The sequence below is a fragment of the Grampus griseus genome (assembly GCF_964374135.1).
Source record: "Grampus griseus genome assembly, chromosome: 5".
NCBI classification, from domain to species: Eukaryota; Metazoa; Chordata; class Mammalia; order Artiodactyla; family Delphinidae; genus Grampus; species Grampus griseus.
Window position 1 is genome coordinate 63,329,987 of NC_138998.1, and position 20,730 is coordinate 63,350,716.

A 20,730-nucleotide genomic window follows, 5' to 3' on the forward strand; every position below is an offset into this window, starting at 1 on the left:
CTTTAGTTGCCTAGAGTGGAGGCTACTCTTCGTTGCAGTGCGTGGGCTTCTCATCGAGGTGGCTTCTCTTGTTGTGGCACATGGGCTCAGTAGCTGTGGCTCGCGGGTTCTAGAGCGCAGGCTCAGTAGTTGTGGCGCATGGGCTTAGTTGCTCCGCGGCATGTGGGATCTTCCCGGCCCAGGGATAGAACCTATGTCCCCTACATTGGTGGATGGACTCTAACCACTGCTCCACCAGGGAAGTCCCTCACTTCTTTTAAATGTAAATGAAGTCCTTGTTTTAAAAAAACTAAATGAGGCTAAATAGAACACCTTTTTTTAAAAGTTTAAAAATTTTATTTTTTATTGAAATATAGTTGATTTAAAACTATATTAGTTGTGTTGGTTTCTGGATGTACAGTCAAGTGATTCAGTTATACATATGTATGCATATTCTTTTTCATATTCTTTTCCATTATGGTTTATTACAGGATACTGAATATAGTTCCCTGTGCTGTACAGTAGGACCTTGTTGTTTATCTATTTTATATATAATAGTTTGTATCTGCTAATCCAAAACTCCTAATTTATCCCTCCCTCACCCCTTTCTCCTTTGTTAACCATAAGCTTGTTTTCTATGTCTGTGAGTCTGTTTCTGTTTTGTAAATAAGTTCATTTGTGTCATATTTTAGATTTCACATATAAGCAATATCACATATTTGTCTTTGTCCTACTTCACTTAGTATGATAACCTTTAGGTCCATCCATGTTGCCACAAATGGCATTATTTCATTCTTTTTTATGGCTGAGTAACATTCCATGATATATATATATATATATATATATATATATATATATATATAATCTCACATCTTCTTTATCCATTCATCTGTCAATGGACACTTAGATTGCTTCCATGACTTGGCTATTGTAAATAGTGCTGTTAAGAACATTGGGGTGCATGTATCTTTTTGAATTAAGAGTTTCCTCTGGATATATGCCCAGGAGTGAAATTGCTGGATCATATGACAACTCTGTTTTTAGTATTTTAAGGAAGCTCCATACTGTTCTCCATAGTGGCTGCCCCAATTTACATTCCCACCAACAGGGCAACACACCCTCTCCAGCATTTATTATTTGTAGACTTTTTAATGATGGCCATTCTGACTGGTGTGACGTATACCTCATTGTAGTTTTGATTTGCATTTCTCTAATAATTAGCAATGTTGAGCATTTTTTCATGTGCCTATTGGCCATCTGTATGTATGCTAAACAAAACTGTTTCTAGCCAGATCCCAAAGTGCTTTAGGAATCTCATGGGGGCCTTTATGTAGATGATATGGGGTTAAAGCCCTTTTTCAGATATAACAAGAATGATGATCCTGGGAGGTGGAGCATGAAGTCACTGAGCCCCGTTAGCACCGTGATTCTGGGCTCCAAGATGGAGATAAAGATCAGTGTGGCCAGGACATCAGCTAGAGGCAAGGTGCTAGGGGCATATTCTGACTCAGCTGGAGCGCTGGACACAAACCAGAACTCAATCATGACCTCTTGGGAGCCTTGACCCAAGGGTTTATTTTGATTTCTTGGGAAATGGTTAGGAAACTGACATCTGTTTACATGTATACATGAATGTGAGATTACTCAGGGGTCTAAGGTTACAGATAGTGGCAAATCCCATCCAAAGTACTGACTCAGGGAAATCCACATTTAGAATTCAAAGAGATAAAATAGGACATTGTGCTTCAAAACCTGATCAATGGTTTAGCTTGTAATCACAAAGCTGCTCAAGTTGGCCTCAGAGCCCTATATACAGCCCGGTGCCTGCAGCTCTGCATACTGACCCCTCCTGGGCCTTGCCCCTGACAGGATGAGTCTGTTCCTACCTCTGGCGCTCTGCATCATGGCCGCCTGCTGTGGGGCTCGATCTCCACCCCTTCCAGTCCCCGGCCCCCCGCCTCTCTTCTCCCTTGGCTGCAACAGCTCAGATGTGCTGGATATCGCGAACTTCATCCTGCAGGACATCAACAGGGACCAAAAGGACGGCTACGTGCTGAGCCTCAACCGAGTGAGCGATGCCCGTGAACACCCACAAGAGGTAAGTGGCAGTACCCTCTGGGGCAGGTGTTTGCACAATTTGAGGAGGCTGGCCAGGGCACGGGAACCCAGAGACACCTGTTGGCAGGTGTTTTCCAAATCAGAAACCCTGTTGAGTACATGTTGCTCTCCTCTGCCAGGGTGCTACAGGTTCTTACTGTTATTAGAAACAAGTGCTAACGGTATCTGCTCAGAAACGTGTGTCCCACCGTTTATAAGAAATCTTCACAAACGTCATAGCCTTTGGCTTTGCCATAAAACAGGGACCTTTTTTGCTGGTCTTTAGGGGTTTCTGCTTCATGTGGGTTGTGCATTTCTCCTCCCATTCCCACAGGCTGGTCTGGGGTCTCTGTTCTATTTCACGCTGGACGTGTTAGAGACTGGCTGCCATGTGCTCAGCAGGAAGTCGTGGAAGAATTGTGGGGTGAGGCTCTTACATAAATCGGTGAGTACTTGTGTCCAGGAGCTCGAGGGGGAAAACTAGGTGTTCTCTGTCTACAGCATGAAGATGGTTCAATGTGTACCATCTTTAAATGTCCCTCTTTAAAATCTCTTTGGCGGGGTGCCTATGTGGTTATTCCAATTCTACAGACAAAATAGAGTTTAATCAGAGGCGTGTCTGAGGCTCCCACTGGGGTCATAACACCAGAATTGAAAAGTTGCCCCCAAATTATTTCCTACCTCCAAGACCTTTCTGTAGGCTCTGAGCTAGTGTTTAAATTGAGAAAAAAAGATCTGAAGCGTAGTGCTCTAGAAGCGTGTCTAAGGAAAACTGTAGAAGTAATGGAGGGGGAACTTTTTAATTTGTTTTATTTTGCTTCAGTTTGTTTCACTGAACACTGATATGAGATTTGAGGCTGGACACAGGGAGGGCTATGGTATGGGAGCTCTCAGAGGTTCCATGGAAGGATTTCCTGGAATCATAGAACCTAAAGGGAGTCAGAATTGATCCTATTAAAGATGACCATAGAAGAGGCTTGAAAATAACGTAGTGAGTTTTCATTTGGTTCTCAATTATCCTGAGATTATTTTCATTAATTTATATGAAATTTTATGAGTACAGGAGTGTGATATAAGTGTTTAGAAGTGAACTATTTGACCAAGATATCTTTTTCTAATCATTTAACCAAATTTGTCAAACTGCACCTACCTGGTTTTGAAAAGCAAATAGTCTATTTACCGTATTGTGAATTACATTTGTTAAGGTGACACTAGCTGCTATAACACATACACTAAAAAGCGTATACTGATTGCAAAATGATAGAAGTTGATCCCCATTCACATAAAGTTCAAAATAGAAATTCTTGATCAGGAAGGGGCCTTCCTCCAGGAGTGATTTGGAGACCCAGGTACCTTCCATGTTGTGGCCCTAGACTCTGCTGCCTTCAGCGCGTGGCTTCTGTGGTCACCATGCTCATCTGCATCAAGCTATGGAAAGGGAAAGAGCACGGAGGACAGATAGCACGTGGGAGAGCTTTATGGGCTAGACCTGGAAGTGGTTACACATCACTTCTGCTCACCATGCTGTGGTTAGAACTCAGTTACACACAGTCTCACCTAAGCAGGAAGGAGGCTGGGAAGAAGTCAAGCTGTGTCTCAGGAGAAGGTTAAACTGTTTAATGATCAGCTGGCCGTTTCCCCACCCCAAACTACTAAAATTGACCTTAAGTTTCTTGTTCTTTAAAAATGAAATGTCCAGGGCTTCCCTGGTAGCGCAGTGGTTGAGAGTCCGCCTGCCGATGCAGGGGACACGGGTTCGTGCCCCGGTCCGGGAAGATCCCACATGCCGCGGAGCGGCTGGGGCCGTGGGCCGTGGCCGCTGAGCCTGCGCGTCCGGAGCCTGCGCGTCTGGAGCCTGTGCTCCGCAACGGGAGAGGCCACAGCAGTGAGAGGCCCGCGTACCGTAAAAAAATAAAAAATAAAAAAAAAAAAGAAATGTCCAATTTCATTCTGGGGGTATTTAAAAGTCTTAGTTCATTCCACTGCGTCATAAAATGTATTTGTTGGTTCCAGGTTTATGGTCAATGCAAAGCAATATTTTACATTAATAAGGCAAGAAGAATTTTCTATTTACCTGCTTATAATTGTACTCTTCGCCCAGGTAAGAGATCACTTTGATTTTGTGCATTTTAATAATAGATGGAAAAAGAGTATTTAACTATACTATGCTATAGTGTATAGGGTTTCTCCCATCCTTACTTCCTATTCATTCCAAAGCCAAGTTCTTCATATATCCAACACTTGCACTGCTCCTCTTCCCACAATTAATCTACATTGTGTCCTACATCAAATCCTAAATTTTCAGTCGGACATAAATGGCATAACCTCTTTGACTGGTCCCCAGGCTTCCTTTCTAGCTATTTCTGCCTTATTACCTTGACTATACCAACTCTGCCCTCCATTCAACTGGATCGCTCACTATTTTCTGAATACACATCACACCTTCCAATCTCTGCATCTTGTTTGTTCTTCTCCCTCTGCTGAGGATGCCCTCCACTGATAACCTCTGCCCTTGGAACTCATAAGCATTCTTTAAAGATCATTGTCAATGCTGCTTCCTCCCCCACCGTTCTCTATTCAAGAAACTCCCCCTCCCCTCAAAAAACAAACAAAAAGTGGTGCTTTCCTATTCTACAGCCCTACACAACTTTAACCTAACCATTCATGGAGTACAGACCATGCACTGCCTTGATTTGGGGTCTTCTGTCTTATATTGTGTAGAACGTTTTATCCCTTCTTCCTGTCTGCTACAACTCTCCCCCAGTTCCTATCAAGTGTAAAGAGTCTGTAATATCATTGAATAAATTAATAAATACATACATTCATTCTGGGTCTCTCTTTGAACAGCAAGCATCCATGGCATGGGAAAATAGGATATGGCTACTCATCAAACTATTATGTGTGTGTGTGACTCTCCTGGGAGATCTTGTTCAAGTGCAGATTCTGATTCCATAGGTATGGGGCAGGGCCTGAGGTTCTGCATTTCTAACAAGCTCTAGGTGATAATAATGCCGTTGGTTCCTTTGAGAGGGCAACAGATCTAAACCTTCCTGGTTGTGAAGATGAGACTCGCCTAAATTAGAGGACAACAGCCAATAAAATGGATCAGGTCTTAAATGGAAGTCCTAGATACCTGAAGTATGGGAGGTCAGGAAATGACATGTGGGGATGGTGCCGGGAGTGACAGCTGTGGGTGTAACTTCCCCACAAAATGCCCGAATACATCCAAATAAACACACAGTTGATCAAAACAATGTGCTTGCTTTGTCAAAACAACTGCTAGACAAGTTTCCTAGCCTGACTTTTATACAAGTTTTGCCACCCCCCAGCTCCTCCAATCAGATATTCTAGCTGTACCATTAGTGTGATTATCCTATCCAGTCATACAGTGATTTGATCAACTTTTATTTTCCAGCTTACTTGCATTTTCTAACCAAAGAGGGTGTGCTTCCACCTTCTGTATGTCATTCACTCACTCATTCATTCAGCAGGTATTTACTAAGCACCAACCATGCATTAGACATTATGTTAGGTGTTGGCGACTAAAAGGGAAATAAAACATGACGGTAATGAAATCCCAACTCAGTCTGCTTTACAGAGGCAATAATGGTGGAAGATATTGAGCTAATTAGGAAAATGTTTTTATACCAATATACAGTTGACCCTTGAACAACATGGGTTTGAACTAACTATCATGGTCCACTCATGGATTTTTTTTCACTAAATACATACTGTAATATTACACTGTATGCAGTTGGTTGAATCCATGGTTGCAGAACTGTGGTTACGGAGGGCTGAATGTAAAGTTAAACTGGGATTTTTGGCTGTCTGGAGGGTCAGCACCCCTAACCGCCGTGCTGTTCAAGGGTCAACTGTACTATATTATGTGTTTTTTAACTAAATTCCTAGGGTAAAAAAATTTGCGTAAGGTGAAAAAATATTGCTTTGTTTCCTTTTAAATTATGAAAGTAATACACGCTCATTGCAGAAAACTCTGCAGTAAGCTAACTTTCTTTCTAAATAATGCTTTTCCACTCCATCCTTGACAAAGCTGAGCATTATCTTTTTTTCTTTCAATCTCTGCTTCTGTTGTGATCATATGATTTATAGGATTATGTATCATTAAGGAGTTTTATTTTTAAACTTGCTCCCTTTGGCATCAACAGTTTCTCGAAGAAAGATTACCATGATATGCCCTGACTGCCCCAGCTCCAGCCCCCATGATTTGTCAAACCCCAAGTTCCTGGAAACTGCTACTGAGTCTCTTGCAAGATACAACGATAAGAGCCCCTCGAAGCAGTATTCTCTCGTCAAAATCACCAAGACTTCTCAGCAGGTGAGGCTGAAAGGCCAGTTACAACAATATGTCTCATAACTGTTGCTATCGCTATCGAGGCCCTCTTTTTGATTAGAACCCTAAGAGCCTTTGCTTCATTCCCTACCTTTGGTAACCCTGATGCACATTCAATCATGTTTTAGTTTCTGAGTCATTCCATGGGATTTCTGTTAGAGTTGTGTGGTATGATTTTACTTCATTGCCCTGAAGGCAAGAAGGGAAATGGACTCATAGTCTCCTTGGGTTATTCTACTTAGGTTCACTATTTACTACCACATTCCCATATCTGGTTGACCTTGGACCACTTAGCAAGTCAAGTTCTACTCGGTGTTTTAAGTACAGGAGTGGATGTTGAGTTTTATGGGTTAGGGGAAATGTTCATTTGTACCTGAATTATGTTGATATCTATCATATGGAGAACAGCTAATTTAAAAACAAATTTACATGAGGAAAAATAAGCTCCCCCAGGGGAAGGTTTTTAGAGCCCAGTTAAATCCTTAAGAAGGGAAGAAAGGTATGGTGAATATGTTTTCTAAACAACAAAATCATAATACATGGTTTGATCATGGTGGGGATTACAGGGACAAAAAGAGACCTGTGTTGACAATGACTCTGGGAATGTATGGTTTCTGTAAATATAATGTTGCCAAACCTGACTCATTTCTCCACTTGAGAAGGTTTGATTTTTATTTCTCACCTCTTGTCTCCTACCAGTGGGTGTTTGGCGCTGCCTACTTTGTAGAATATTTAATCCAAGAGTCATGTACCAAGTCCCAGGCTAGCAGCTGTGCACTTCAGCCCCCTAACTCTGTGGTGAGTATTGTTGAATGTCTTCATAATTTAAGCTTTGTGCTCACAGATCATCTATATATGTTTATTGAGCATAAATTATACATGAAGTGTTGTAATGCATGAGACACTTTTCTTCCCCTTAAGGAGCAACTGACTAGTTAGAGATGGCCCAGATGCAATAATATTTGATTGTAAATGCAGTTTTCATCAGCAATGTGATGGCTTTGCAAAAAATGATCATAGGAGGCTATAAAAATATAGACAACTCTCCTCAGTGGTTGGTGGTAGTCCTGCTTTTATCCAAACAGACCCAGTTACATTTGGAATACAGCATGGTGTTCCATTCCTTGGACCACTCTTTAAGAAGGACAAAGTGAAACAGGGCTTCTTTCAAAGAATGCAGCCAAGATGGGGAGGGTGCCCTGAAACTATCTCAAGCACACCTAGTAGGAACGTCAATTGGCAAAATGTATTGTAGCACAATTAGGAAAAATGCAAGCCTTTTCCCCCCCTTATTCACTTAGTTATAATAAAATTTTATTAAGATATAATTCACACACCATAAAATTCACCCTTTTCAGGTGTACAAGTCAGTGTTTTTTAGTCTATTCATAGAGTTGTGCTGTCATCACCACTATCTAATCTTAGAATATTTTCATCAGCCCAAAAAGAAACTCCATATCCATTAGCAGTCATTCCCCTTGCCCTCTCGCCTATGCCCCGGGAAGCCACTAGTCTACTTACTGACTCTATGACTACATTTTTTGAACATTTTATATAATGGAATCACACTGTATGTGGCCTTTTGTGTCTGGCTTCTTTCACTTAGCAAAATGTTTTCAAGGGTTATCCTTGTTCAGCATTGATATATCAGTGCTTCATTTCTTTTAATGGCCAAATAATATTTCATTGCATGGATATACCATGTATTGTTTATCCATTCCACAGTTGATTGATATTTGAGTTGTTTCCCCATTTGAGATGTTATGAATGGTACTACTATGAACATTTGTGTATAAGTTTTTTTTCTTTTGGCTTGCGGGATTTTAGTTCCCCAACCAAGGGTTGAACCTAGGCCCATGGCAGTGAAAGCACCGAGTCCTAACCACTGGACGGCCAGGGAATTCCCTGTGTATAAGTTTTTATGTATACATATGTTTTCATTTCTTTTGAGTACACACCTTGGAGTGGGACTGCTGGGTCATATGAGAATTCTGTGTTTAACCTTTTAACTAACTGCAAACTGTTTTCCAAAGTGATGGCAGCAGTTTCATAATCCCATCAGCAACATGTGAGGGTTTCAATTTCTTCATGTTTTTGCCAATGCTTGTTATTATTATCTGTCCTTTCTATTATAGTTATCTTACTGAGTATGAAGTAGTCTCTCATTTTGGTTATATTTGAATTTTCCTAATGGCTAATGATTGAGTATCTTTTAATGTGCTTTTGGCCATTTGTATGTATTCTTTGGAGGAAAGTCTATTCAAATCCTTTGTCATTTAAAACTTAGATTATTTATCTTTTTATTGTTGAATTGTAAGAATTCTTTACATATTCTGGATATAATCCCCTTATCAGATACATGATTTTCAAATATTTTCTCCCATTCTCTGATTTGTCTATTCATTTTCTTGATGATGTTCTTCGAAGTACAAAAATTTTTTAATTTTAATGAAATCTTCTTTATATTTTTTCTTTTGTTGAATGCGCTTTTTGTGTCATATCTAAGAATCCATTACCTAACCCAAGATCATTAAGATTTACTCCTCTGTATTCCTCTAAGAGTTTTATAGTTTTAGCTGTAGGTCTCTGACCCTTTCTTTCTTTTTTTTTTTTTTGGCCACACTGCATGGCATGTGGGATCTTAGTTGCATGCGGGATCTTAGTTCCCCGACCAGGGATCAAACCCCTGTCCCTGCATTGGAAGCACAGAGTCCCATCCACTGGACAGCCAGGGAAGTCCCCTCTGACACATTTTTGAGTTAATTTTTGTATATGATATGAGGTAGGAGGTTCAACTTCATTCTTCTGCTTGTGGATCTCCAGTTGTCCCAGCACCATTGGTTGAAAAGGCTATGATTTCCCCCATTTAATTGTATTGACATATTTTTGAAGATCAACTGACTATAAATGTAAGAGGTTTTTTTTTTTTGAATTTTTTTTTTTGCGGTACGCGGGCCTCTCACTGTTGTGGCCTCTCCTGTTGCGGAGCACAGGCTCCGGACGCGCAGGCTCAGCGGCCATGGCTCACGGGCCCAGCCGCTCCGCGGCATGTGGGATCTTCCCGGACCGGGGCACGAACCCGTGTCCCCTGCATCGGCAGGCGGACTCTCAACCACTGCGCCACCAGGGAAGCCCTTTTTTCTGAATTTTATTTTATTTATTTTTTTATACAGCAGGTTCTTATTAGTCATCAATTTTATACACATCAGTGTATACATGTTGATCCCAATCTCCCAATTCATCACACCACTACCACACTCCCTGCCACGTTCCCCCCTTGGTGTCCATACATTTGTTCTCTACATCTGTGTCTCAATTTCTGCCCTGCAAACCAGTTCATCTGTACAATTTTTCTAACTCCATATATATGCATTAATATACGATATTTGTTTTTCTCTTTCTGTTTTTCTCTTACTTCACTCTGTATGACAGTCTCTAGATCCATCCACGTCTCAACAAAAAACCCAATTTCGTTCCGTTTTATGGCTGAGTAATATTCCATTGTATATATGTATCACATCTTCTTTATCCATTTGTCTGTCGATGGGCATTTAGGTTGCTTCCATGACCTGGCTATTGTAAGTAGTGCTGCAATGAACATTGGGATGCATGTGTGTTTTTGAATTATGGTTTTCTCTGGGCATATGCCCAGTAGTGGGATTGCTGGGTCATATGGTAATTCTATTTTTAGTTTTTTAAGGAACCTCCATACTGTTCTCCATAGTGGCTGTATCAGTTGACATTCCCACCAACAGTGCAAGAGGGTTCCCTTTTCTCCACACCCTCTCCAACATTTGTTGTTTGTACATTTTCTGATGATGCCCATGCTAACTGGTGTGAGGTGATACCTCACTGTAGTTTTGATTTGCATATCTCTAATAATTAGTGATGTTGAGCAGCTTTTCATTTGCTTCTTGGCCATCTGTATGTCTTCTTTGGAGAGATGTCTATTTAGGCCCTCTGCCCATTTTTGGATTGGGTTGTTTGTTTTTTTAATATTGAGCTGCATGAGCTGTTTATATATTTTGGAGATTAATCCTTTGTCTGTTGATTCATTTGCAAATATTTTCTCCCATTCTGAGGGTTATCTTTTCATCTTTTTTATGGTTTCCTTTGCTGTGCAAAAGCTTTTAAGTTTCATTAGGTCCCATTTGTTTATTTTTGTTTTTATTTCCATTACTCTAGGATGTGGATCAAAAAAGACCTTGCTGTGATTTACATCAAAGAGTGTTCTTCCTATGTTTTCCTCTAAGAGTTTTATAGTGTCTGGTCTTACATTTAGGTCTCTAATCCATTTTGAGTTTATTTTTGTGTATGGTGTTAGGGAGTGTTCTTATTTCATTCTTTTACATATAGCTGTCCAGTTTTCCCAGCACCACTTATTGAAAAGACTGTCTTTTCTCCATTGTATATCCTTGTCTCCTTTGTCATAGATTAGCTGACCATAGGTGTATGGGTTTATCTCTGGGCTTTCTATCTTGTTCCATTGGTCTATATTTCTGTTTTTGTGCCAGTACCATATTGTCTTGATTACTGTAGCTTTGTAGTGTAGTCTGAAGTCAGGGGGTCTGATTCCTCCAGCTCCACTTTTTTCGCTCAAGACTGCTTTGGCTATTTGGGGTCTTTTTTGTCTCCATACAAATTTTAAGATTTTTTTTGTTCTAATTCTTTAAAATATGCCATTGGTAATTTGATAGGGCTTGCATTGAATCTGTAGATTGCTTTGGGTAGTATAGTCAATTTCACAATATTGATTCTTCCAATCCAAGAACATGGTATATCTCTCCATCTGTTGGTATGATCTTTAATTTCTTTCATCAGTAGACATAGTTTTCTGCCTAGGTAGGAAACTTTTGCCTTTTGTCTCCGTAGGTAGGTTTATTCATAGGTATTTTATGCTTTTTGTTGCAATGGTAAATGGGAGTATTTCCTTAATTTCTCTTTCAGATTTTTCATCATTAGTGTATAGGAGTGCAAGAGATTTCTGTGCATTAATTTTGTTTCCTGCAACTTTACCAAATTCATTGATTAGCTCTAGTAGTTTTCTGGTGGCATCCTTAGGATCCTCTATGTACAGTATCATGTCATCTGCAAACAGTGACAGTTTTACTCCTTCTTTTCAATTTGTATTCCTTTTATTTCTTTTTCTTCTCGATTGCCATGGCTAAGACTTCCAAAACTATGTTGAATAATAGTGGTGAGAGTGGACATCCTTGTCTTGTTCCTGATTTTAGAGGAAATGCTTTCAGTTTTTCAGCATTGAGAATGATGTTTGCTGTGGGTTTGTCATATATGGACTTTATTATGTTGAGGTAGGTTCCCTCTATGCCCACTTTCTGGAGAGTTTTTATCATAAATCGGTGTTGAATTTTGTCAGAAGCTTTTTCTGCCTCTATTGAGATAATCATATGGTTTTTATTCTTCAGTTTGTTAATATGGTGCATCACATCGATTGATTTGCATATATTGAAGGATCCTTGCATCCCTGGGATGAATCCCACTTGATCCTGATATGATCCTTTTAATGTGTTGTTGGATTCTGTTTGCTAGTATTTTGTTGAGGATTTTTGCATCTATATTCATCAGTGATATTGGTCTGTAATTTTCTTTTTTTGTAGTATCCTTGTCTGGTTTTGGTGTCAGGGTGATGGTGGCCTCATAGAATGAGTTTGGGAGTGTTCCTTCTTCTGCAGTTTTTTGGAAGAGTTTGAGTAGGATGGGTGTTAGCTCTTCTCTAAATATTTCATAGAATTCACCTGTGAAGCCATCTGGTCCTGGACTTTTGTTTGTTGGAAGATTTTTAATCACAGTTTCAATTTCATTACTTATGATTGGTCTGTTCATATTTTCTATTTCTTCTTGGTTCAGTCTTGGAAGGTTATACCTTTCTAAGAATTTCTTCCAGGTTGTCCATTTTATTGGCATAGAGTTGCTTGTAGTAGTCTCTTAGGATGCTTTGTATTTCTGCGGTGTCTGTTGTAACTTCTCTTTTTTCATTTTTAATTTTATTGATTTGAGTCCTCTCCCTCTTTTTCTTGATGAGTCTGGCTAATAGTTTATCAATTTTATCTTCTCAAAGAACCAACTTTTAGTGTTATTGATCTTTGCAATTGTTTTCTTTGTTTTTATTTCATTTATTTCTGCTCTTATCTTTATGATTTCTTTCCTTCTGCTAACTTTGGGTTTTGTTTGTTCTTCTTTCTCTAGTTCCTTTAGGTGTAAGGTTAGATTGTTTATTTGAGATTTTTCTTGTTTCTTGAGGTAGGCTTGTATAGCTATAAACTTCCCTCTTGGAACTGCTTTTGCTGCATCCCAGAGGTTTTGGATCATCGTGTTTTCATTGTCATTTGTCTCTAGGTATTTTTTGATTTCCTCTTTGAGTTCTTCAGTGATCTCTTGGTTATTTAGTAACATATTGTTTAGCCTCCATGTGTTTGTGCTTTTTACAGTTTTTTCCCTGTAATTGATTTCTAATCTTATAGCATTGTGGTCAGAAAAGATGCTTGATATGATTTCAATTGTCTTAAATTTACTGAGGCTTGATTTGTGACCCAAGATGTGATGTATCCTGGAGAATATTCCATGCACACTTGAGAAGAAAGTGTAATCTGAGGTTTTTGGATGGAATGTCCTATAAATATCAATTAAATATATCTGGTCTATTGTGTCATTTAAAGCTTGTGTTTCCTTATTAATTCTCTGTTTGGATGAACTGTCCATTGGTGTAACTGAGGCATTAAAGTTCCCCACTATTATTGTGTTACTGTTGATTTCCTCTTTTACAGCTGTTAGCAGTTGCCTTATGGATTGATGTGTTCCTATGTTGGGTGCACATATATTAATAATTGTTGTATCTTCCTCTTGGATTGATCCCTTGATCAGTATGTAGTGTCCTTCTTGTCTCTTGTAACGTTCTTTATCTTAAAGTCTATTTTATCTGATATGAGTATTGCTACCCCAGCTTTCTTTTGATTTCCATTTGCATGGAATATCTTTTTCCATCCCCTCACTTTCAGTCTGTATGTGTCCCTAGGTCTGAAGTGGGTCTCTTGTAGACAGCATATGTATAGGTCTTGTTTTTGTATCCATTCAGCAAGCCTGTGTCTTTTGGTTGGAGCATTTAATCTATTCACGTTTAAGGTAATTATCGATATGTATGTTCCTATGACCATTTTCTTAATTGTTTTGGGTTTGATTTTGTAGGTCCTTTTCTTCTCTCATGTTTCCCACTTAGAGAAGTTCCTTTAGCATTTGTTGTAGAGCTGGTTTGGTGGTGTTGAATTCTCTTAGCTTTTACTTGTCTGTAAAGCTTTTCATTTCTCCATCGAATCTGAATGAGATCCTTGCTGGGTAGAGTAATGTTGGTTGTAGCTTCTTCCGTTTTATCACTTTAAGTATATCATTCTACTCCCTTCTGGCTTGTAGAGTTTCTGCTGAGAAATCAGCTGTTATCCTTATGGGAGTTCCCTTGTATGTTATTTGTCATTTTTCCCTTGCTGCTTTCAAGAATTTTTCTTTGTCTTTAATTTTTGCCAATTTGATTATTATGTGTCTTGGTGTGTTTCTCCTTGGGTTTATCCTGTATGGGACTCTCTGCACTTCCTGGACTTGGGTGGCTATTTCCTTTCCCATGTTAGGGAAGTTTTCGACTACAACCTCTTCAAATATTTTCTCTGGTCCTTTCTCTCTCTCTTCTCCTTCTGGGACCCCTATAATGCGAATGTTGTTGCATTTAATGCTGTCCCAGAGGCCTCTTAGGCTGTCTTCATTTCTTTGCCTTTCTTTTTTCTTTATTCTATTCTGCAGCAGTGAATTCCATCATTCTGTCTTCCAGGTCACTTATCCGTTCTTCTGCCTCAGTTATTCTGCTATTGATTCCTTCTAGTGTAGTTTTCATTTCAGTTATTTTATTGTTCATCTCTATTTCTTTGTTCTTTAATTCTTCTAGGTCTTTGTTAAGCATTTCTTGCATATTCTCAATCTTTGCCTCCATTCTTTTTCTGAGGTCCTGGATCATCTTCACTATCATTATTCTGAATTCTTTTTCTGGAAGGTTGCCTATCTCCACTTCACTTAGTTGTTATTCTGGGGTTTTATCTTGTTCCTTCATCTGGTACATAGCCTTTTCATCTTATCTATCTTTCTGTGAATGTGGTTTTTGTTCCACAGGCTGCAAGATTGTAATTCTTCTTGCTTCTGCTATCTGCTCTCTCTGTAAGGGTTTATTTTTGTACCTTCAATTTTACTTCATTGATCTGCATATCTATTCTTATACCAGTACCACACTATCTCCAATATTATAGTTTTGTAGTAAATTTTGAATTGAGAAGTCTGAGCCCTCCTATTTTGTTTTTCCTATTTAAGATTATTTTGGGTATTTTGGATTCTTTGCATTTTCATAATAAATCAACTTTAGAATCAGCTTGTCAGTTTATATCTTTAAAAAGCAGGAAATTTGATAGGGATTTCATTGACTCTGTAGACCAATGTATATAGTAAGTACTGTCATCTTAAAATTAGTAATTCTTCCAGCCCATGAATATGGGATGTCTTTCCATTTGTTTAGGACTTATTTAATTTCTTTCAACAATGTTTTGTAGTCGTCAGTGTCCAAAACTTTCACTTTTTTGTATAGCTAAGTATTTTTTCCTCTTTGATGCTAATATAATGTATTTGTCTTCTCAATTTTATTTTTGGATTGTTCATTGCAAATATGTAGAAGTATAATTGATTTTTCATATTTTGATCTTGTATCCTGTAACCTTGTTGAACTCATTTTTATAGTTCTAATAATTTTCTGGTAGAGTCCTTAGGATTTTCTGTATACAAGATCATGTCTTCTACAAATAGTTTTAGTTCTTCCTTTCCAATCTAAATGACTTTTAATTCTTACCTCATTTTCTTGACTAGAACTTCCAGTACAATGCTGAATAGAGATGGGGAGAGCAGACATCCTTATCTTATTCCTGATTTTAGGAGGAAAGCATTCAGTATTTCATCGTTTAATGTGATGGTAACTGTAGGCTTTTTATAGCTGCTTTTTTGTCAAGTTGAGAAAGTTCCCATCTAGTCCTACTAGTTTGTTGAATGCTTTTATCAAAAAACAGTGTTAGAGTTTGTCTCATGCCTTTTCTGTGTTAATGAGATAATCGTTTGGTTTTCTTTTTCTCCTTTAATCTATTAGTATTTTACGTAACAATGATTTTTTTATATTAAAACAGACTTGTGCTTTGCGGATGAATCACAGTTGATCATGGTGTATAACCCCTTTTATATGTTTCTGAATTCAGAGTTTTTAAAAAGTTTATTTATTTATTTTTGGTTGTGTTGGGTCTTTGTTGCTGCGTGTGGGCTTTCTCTAGCTGCAGCAAGCAGGGAATACTCTTCATTGCAGTGCACGGGCTTCTCATTGTGGTGGCTTCTCTTGTTGTGAAGCATGGACTCTAGGCACGTAGACTTCAGTAGTTGTGGCTCATGGGCTCTAGAGTGCAGGGTCAGTAGTTGTGGTGCACGGGATTAGTTGCTCCGTAGCATGTGGGATCTTCCCAGACCAGGGCTCGAGCCCATGTCCCCTGCACTGGCAGGCGGATTCTTAACCACTGCGCCACCAGGGAAGTCCTGCATTCAGTTCACCAGTGGTTGTTTTTTTCTTTTAAAGATATTTAATCTCATATTTATAAGAGACATTGGTCTGTAGTTTTTCTGTGTCATATCTGCCTGATTTTCATATGAGTTTAATATTGGCTTCATATAATGAATTGGGAAAATTTCCCTCCTCTTCTGTTTTATTTTGGAAGAATTTGTGAAAGGTTGATGTTCATTCTTCTTTAAATATTTGGTAGAATTCCCCAGTGAAGCCATCTGGGCCTGAGCTTTCCTTTGTGGGAAGATTATTTGATTAATAATTCAATCTCTTTACTTGTTGTAAGTCTATTCAGGTTTTATATTTCTTCTTGAGTAAGTTTTGGTAGTTCATATCTTCCTAGGAATTTGTCCATTTCATCTAAGTTATCCAATTTTCCAGCATACAATTGTTCATAGTATTCCATTTTTATTTCTGAAAGATTAGAAGTGATGTACCCTATTTAATTCCCATTTTAGTAGCTTGAGTCATTTTTTTCTTAGTCTATCTAAAGCTTTGCCAATTTTATTAAATTTTTCAAAAAAGAATCAACTTTCAGTTTCATTTTTTTCTCCGTTCTTTTTTTATTATCTAGTTCATTTATTTCCTGTCTACTCTTTATTGTAACCTTCTTTTTGTTTGCTTTGGGCTTAGTTTACTTTTCTTTTTCTAGCTTTTTAAGGTAGAAGTTTAGGTTATTGATTTACAATCTTTATTTGCTTTTAACATAAGCATTTACATCTACAGATTTCCTTCTAAGAAATGATTGAGCTGCATCTCACAAGTTATACATGTTGTTTTTGTTTCCATTTATCTCCAAATATTTTCTAATTTTCCTTGTGATCTCGTCTTTGGCCAATTGGTTATTTAAGAGTGTTATTTAATGTCCACATATTTGTGAAAATTCCAATTTCCTTCTGTTATTCATGTCTAATTTCATCCCATTGTGGTTGGGGAATGTACTCTGTGTGATCTCAATTCTTTTAAATGTATTGAAGCTTGTTTTATGGTTTAACATAAGGTATATCCTAGAGAACGTTCCATGTACACTTGAGAAGAATGTGTATTCTGCTGTTGTTAGGTAAAGCATTCTGTAATTGTCTATTAGGTTTAATTTGTTTATAGTGTTGTTCAAGACTTCTGTTTCTTTGTTGACGTTCTGCAAACTTGTTTTATCCATTATTGAAAATGAGGTTTCCAACTATTATTGTTGAATTATCTATGTCTTCCTTGAATTCTGTCAGGTTTTGCCTATGTACCTTGGGGCTCTATTATTAGGGGCATTATATTTATAGTTGTTATGTCTTTCTAATAAATTGAGCCTTTTATCATTATAAAATGTTTTTCCTTGTCACTAGTAACAATTTTTGTCTTAAAGTAAATTTTGTCTGATATTTGTATAGCCATTCCCAGCTCTTTTTTATTACTGTTTGCATTGTAAATTTTTTCCATCTTTTAATTTTCAACCCGTGTGTGTCTTTGAATCTGAACTATGTCTCTCAAAAGTCTTTCATAACCAGTCAATTGAATATTAAGGAATAATTGGGAAAATGTCTTCATCATCTTCTGTAGAATCTCCCTTTCTCACTTCTCAATGCCATCTTGGGCAGATCACATAGCTTTCTGGTTATATTCAGTAATAAGAACAATTTCACTTTGATTATTAAGATTCACTTTCAGGTATTAAAAATCCCTTTTAGTCAATTCTGAATCAAAACTTCTATCTCACATCCAATTCAAAGCTTTCTCCTCCCTGTAGCTCAAGCCTGACCTAAAGCTTAGAACCTGCTGTGAGGAAGGAGTCAAGGTCTGTCCTTTCACTCTTTCTCTCCCTCCTGCAATCATTTATTTAACTATGGTTCTTCCAAGCTCCAGGAAGAATGAGAGAGGAAATAGAGAAAAGAGTTTAAAGTCTTTTACATAACTGGACCTGCAGTTGTAATTTTCTCTTGGTCTACACTGGCCCTCTGTTTACACTTGAAAAAAATGCATACTCTATGACTCTAAAGTTTCTCTTCTAGGAATTTACCCAAAGGATATATGAAAATAGCTTCAATGTTTAAACATAAAAAATTAGATTCAGGGCTTCCCTGGTGGCGCAGTGGTTGAGAGTCCGCCTGCCGATGCAGGGAACACTGGTTCATGCCCCAGTCCGGGAAGATCCCACATGCCGCGGAGCGGCTAGGCCCATGAGCCATGGCCGCTGAGCCTGCGCGTCCGGAGCCTGTGCTCCGCAACGGGAGAGGCCACAACAGTGAGAGGCCCGTGTACCGCCAAAAAAAAAAAAAAAAAATTAGGTTCAATCCAGCTTCTAACAAAAGAGAACTTGTTAAATAACACAGAGGAATATTAGGTAGCCATTATAAAGAAAATCATAGAAAACTATTCAGTGTCATAGATGGATTTTTACTATACATTGTTAAATGACAAAAGAGAGTTATAAAATATTATGAAGAGTATAATTCTATTTTTCTAGAAGAAAAATTATGTATGCATAGGAAGAAATGTTAGAAGAAAAGAAATCAAATCACTGCAGGAAACGGGTACCTTTCATGTAGTTACAGGTCTTTTTATTTTCTATTTGTTTATCCATATTCTAAATAACTGTTTATTACATTTCTAATAAGAAAACAAACTTATTTTATTTTTGAATAAAGAAAAGTTTAAGGAGATGAGAGTAGTCTTGTCTGAGAAGCAAAAACTCAGGTGGAACATACATAAAGAGCTGCTATATGAGAGATGAAAACAAGTTTTCTAGTTGACCCAAGGGTAGAAGTGTGGCCAAGAGATAGACCCAGATTTCTGTGTCTGTTCTATAGACACAGATTTCTGCTCAATACAAAGAATTTTCTAATAGAGTTTGTTCCTCAAGAAATCCTGAGTTTCTCTCATTGGAGGTAATTTAGCCTAGTTTGGGTGATTATTTGGTAGGGATGAGCTAAAGAATTGGCTCAGAGCCTACCTATTGCATGGTAGGAGCATCAAAGTGTTGATTGGCTGTGTGTCTATGTAATCAGAAAGCAAGTTGATTTCCATTTATGATCATTGATAATCGTAATACACATGTGACATTGTATTTTCCTTTTTTTAGCCTGTTGGTATTTGCCACGGTTCTCTTACTGAACGACACTCAGAAAAGTCGGTCTCCGTGACTTGTGACTTCTTTGAATCAGAGGTATTTTTTAGTCTAATCGGTTGTCTTTCTGTGAATAAAAGAGCAGATTATTTTAGTTGCCCCTACCCTACCCTCTCCTTTTATTTTCCTAAAATCCATGATCACCACTTTATTCAGGGTGTCCTAAGGCCACATCCACAGGGTAGCTAAAAGAAAAACCTGTCACCCTTTCTTTTAGTTACAACATGGTCCCTATAGCATAAGTAAGACCCCTGTAGCTTGAGTGGCTCAGGCATCTGAGATATTAAATTCAGTGTCCCAAAGACTCTTACCCTGAACCATAGGTAGAAGTTGTTTCCATGGAAATACTGAATCCTTTTTCAGAAGTATTTATTGAGCACTTACCATAAGGCAGCCTGGTGTAGTTGAAAGGGTGGTTGAGACAGGCCACCTGGGTTCCAGTCCTGTTCTGCCACCTACAAGTTTTGTGAACATGGACAATTTCCTACCTCTCTGAGTCTTGGTTGCCTCATCTATAGAATTGGATTGCAATACCTACCTCCTTCAGATCCCCATGAGAAACAGGTCAGAGGATCTGGTTGAAGGGCACTGCCCTGGGCCTGGCACAGAATAAACAATCACCAGAGGTGGCTTCTTCTGCCACTACTAGGAGTGGGGAGACACCTTACTAGGGACTTTGAACAAGCCATCTTACCTCTCTGGATCATTGTTCAGCTCTGAAATTTGTGAAGCCTACAGTCAAGCTTCTAAAGGTTTGGTTCCCCCTGGCCCTTATCTGTTTTGCTTTTTAACCATTTACTTATTTAAAATTTTTTTTTGGCCATGCAGCTTGTGGGATCTTAGGTCCCCAACGAGGGGTTGAACCACAGCCCATGGCAGTGAAAGCCTGCAGTCTTAACTACTAGATGCCAGGGAATTTCCTTTAAGCCCTTTAATCAGAGGCCCATCTAGCTAGTCTCCCTTTGAAAATTCCATCAGAAAGGCACAGAACAGCATAATCTAGTACCAGGCATGGCAGGAATTTTCTTGGAGGACATTCCCTTATTTGAAAGCATTCTTATTTCAGGCTCCCACCCCTAGAGGTGAAAACCCTACTGTTAACCCGAGACCTGTGAACCTGTTCAAGGCGGAAGAGCCCCAGCAGACAACTCATCAGCCAAAAGCTGTGCCCAAAGGAACTGTCCAGTACCTTCCTGACTTGGATAACAAGGCTGAAGATTCCCAGGGAACGGACCCTGTTAAGGCCTTCCCTGTGCAGCTGGATCTAACCACAGATCCCCAAGGAGAACGACTGGATGTCTCCTTCCTCTTCCTGGACCCTATGGAGGGGAAGCCGGTTGTCCTGCCTTTCCCCTCAAAAGAACAACGCTCTGCTGAGTGCCCAGGACCAGCTCAAATGGACAACCCTCTTATTCTCCCACCTTGAGAACCACGTAGAGGATCCTGGGCGACATACTGCCCTACAGGAGATGAGCGGCGTTGGGAAAAGGGGGACAGAGAAACAGTTCAAACATAGAGAAGGCTAATAAAGTATGTCTTTTTGAC

The 20,730-nt window shown here is 38.8% G+C and overlaps 1 protein-coding gene across 1 annotated transcript; it reads left to right on the top strand.

The window, feature by feature from the left end:
* Positions 1-1,717: 1,717 nt before the first annotated feature.
* On the top strand, positions 1,718-20,730 carry FETUB (fetuin B). The gene is made up of 7 exons (XM_082654241.1): positions 1,718-2,077; positions 2,411-2,521; positions 4,090-4,177; positions 6,243-6,412; positions 7,127-7,225; positions 19,141-19,224; positions 20,252-20,730. The coding sequence occupies exons 1-7, from the start codon at positions 1,850-1,852 to the stop codon at positions 20,609-20,611; spliced, it is 1,140 nt and encodes a 379-aa protein (XP_082510367.1). The 5' UTR covers positions 1,718-1,849; the 3' UTR covers positions 20,612-20,730.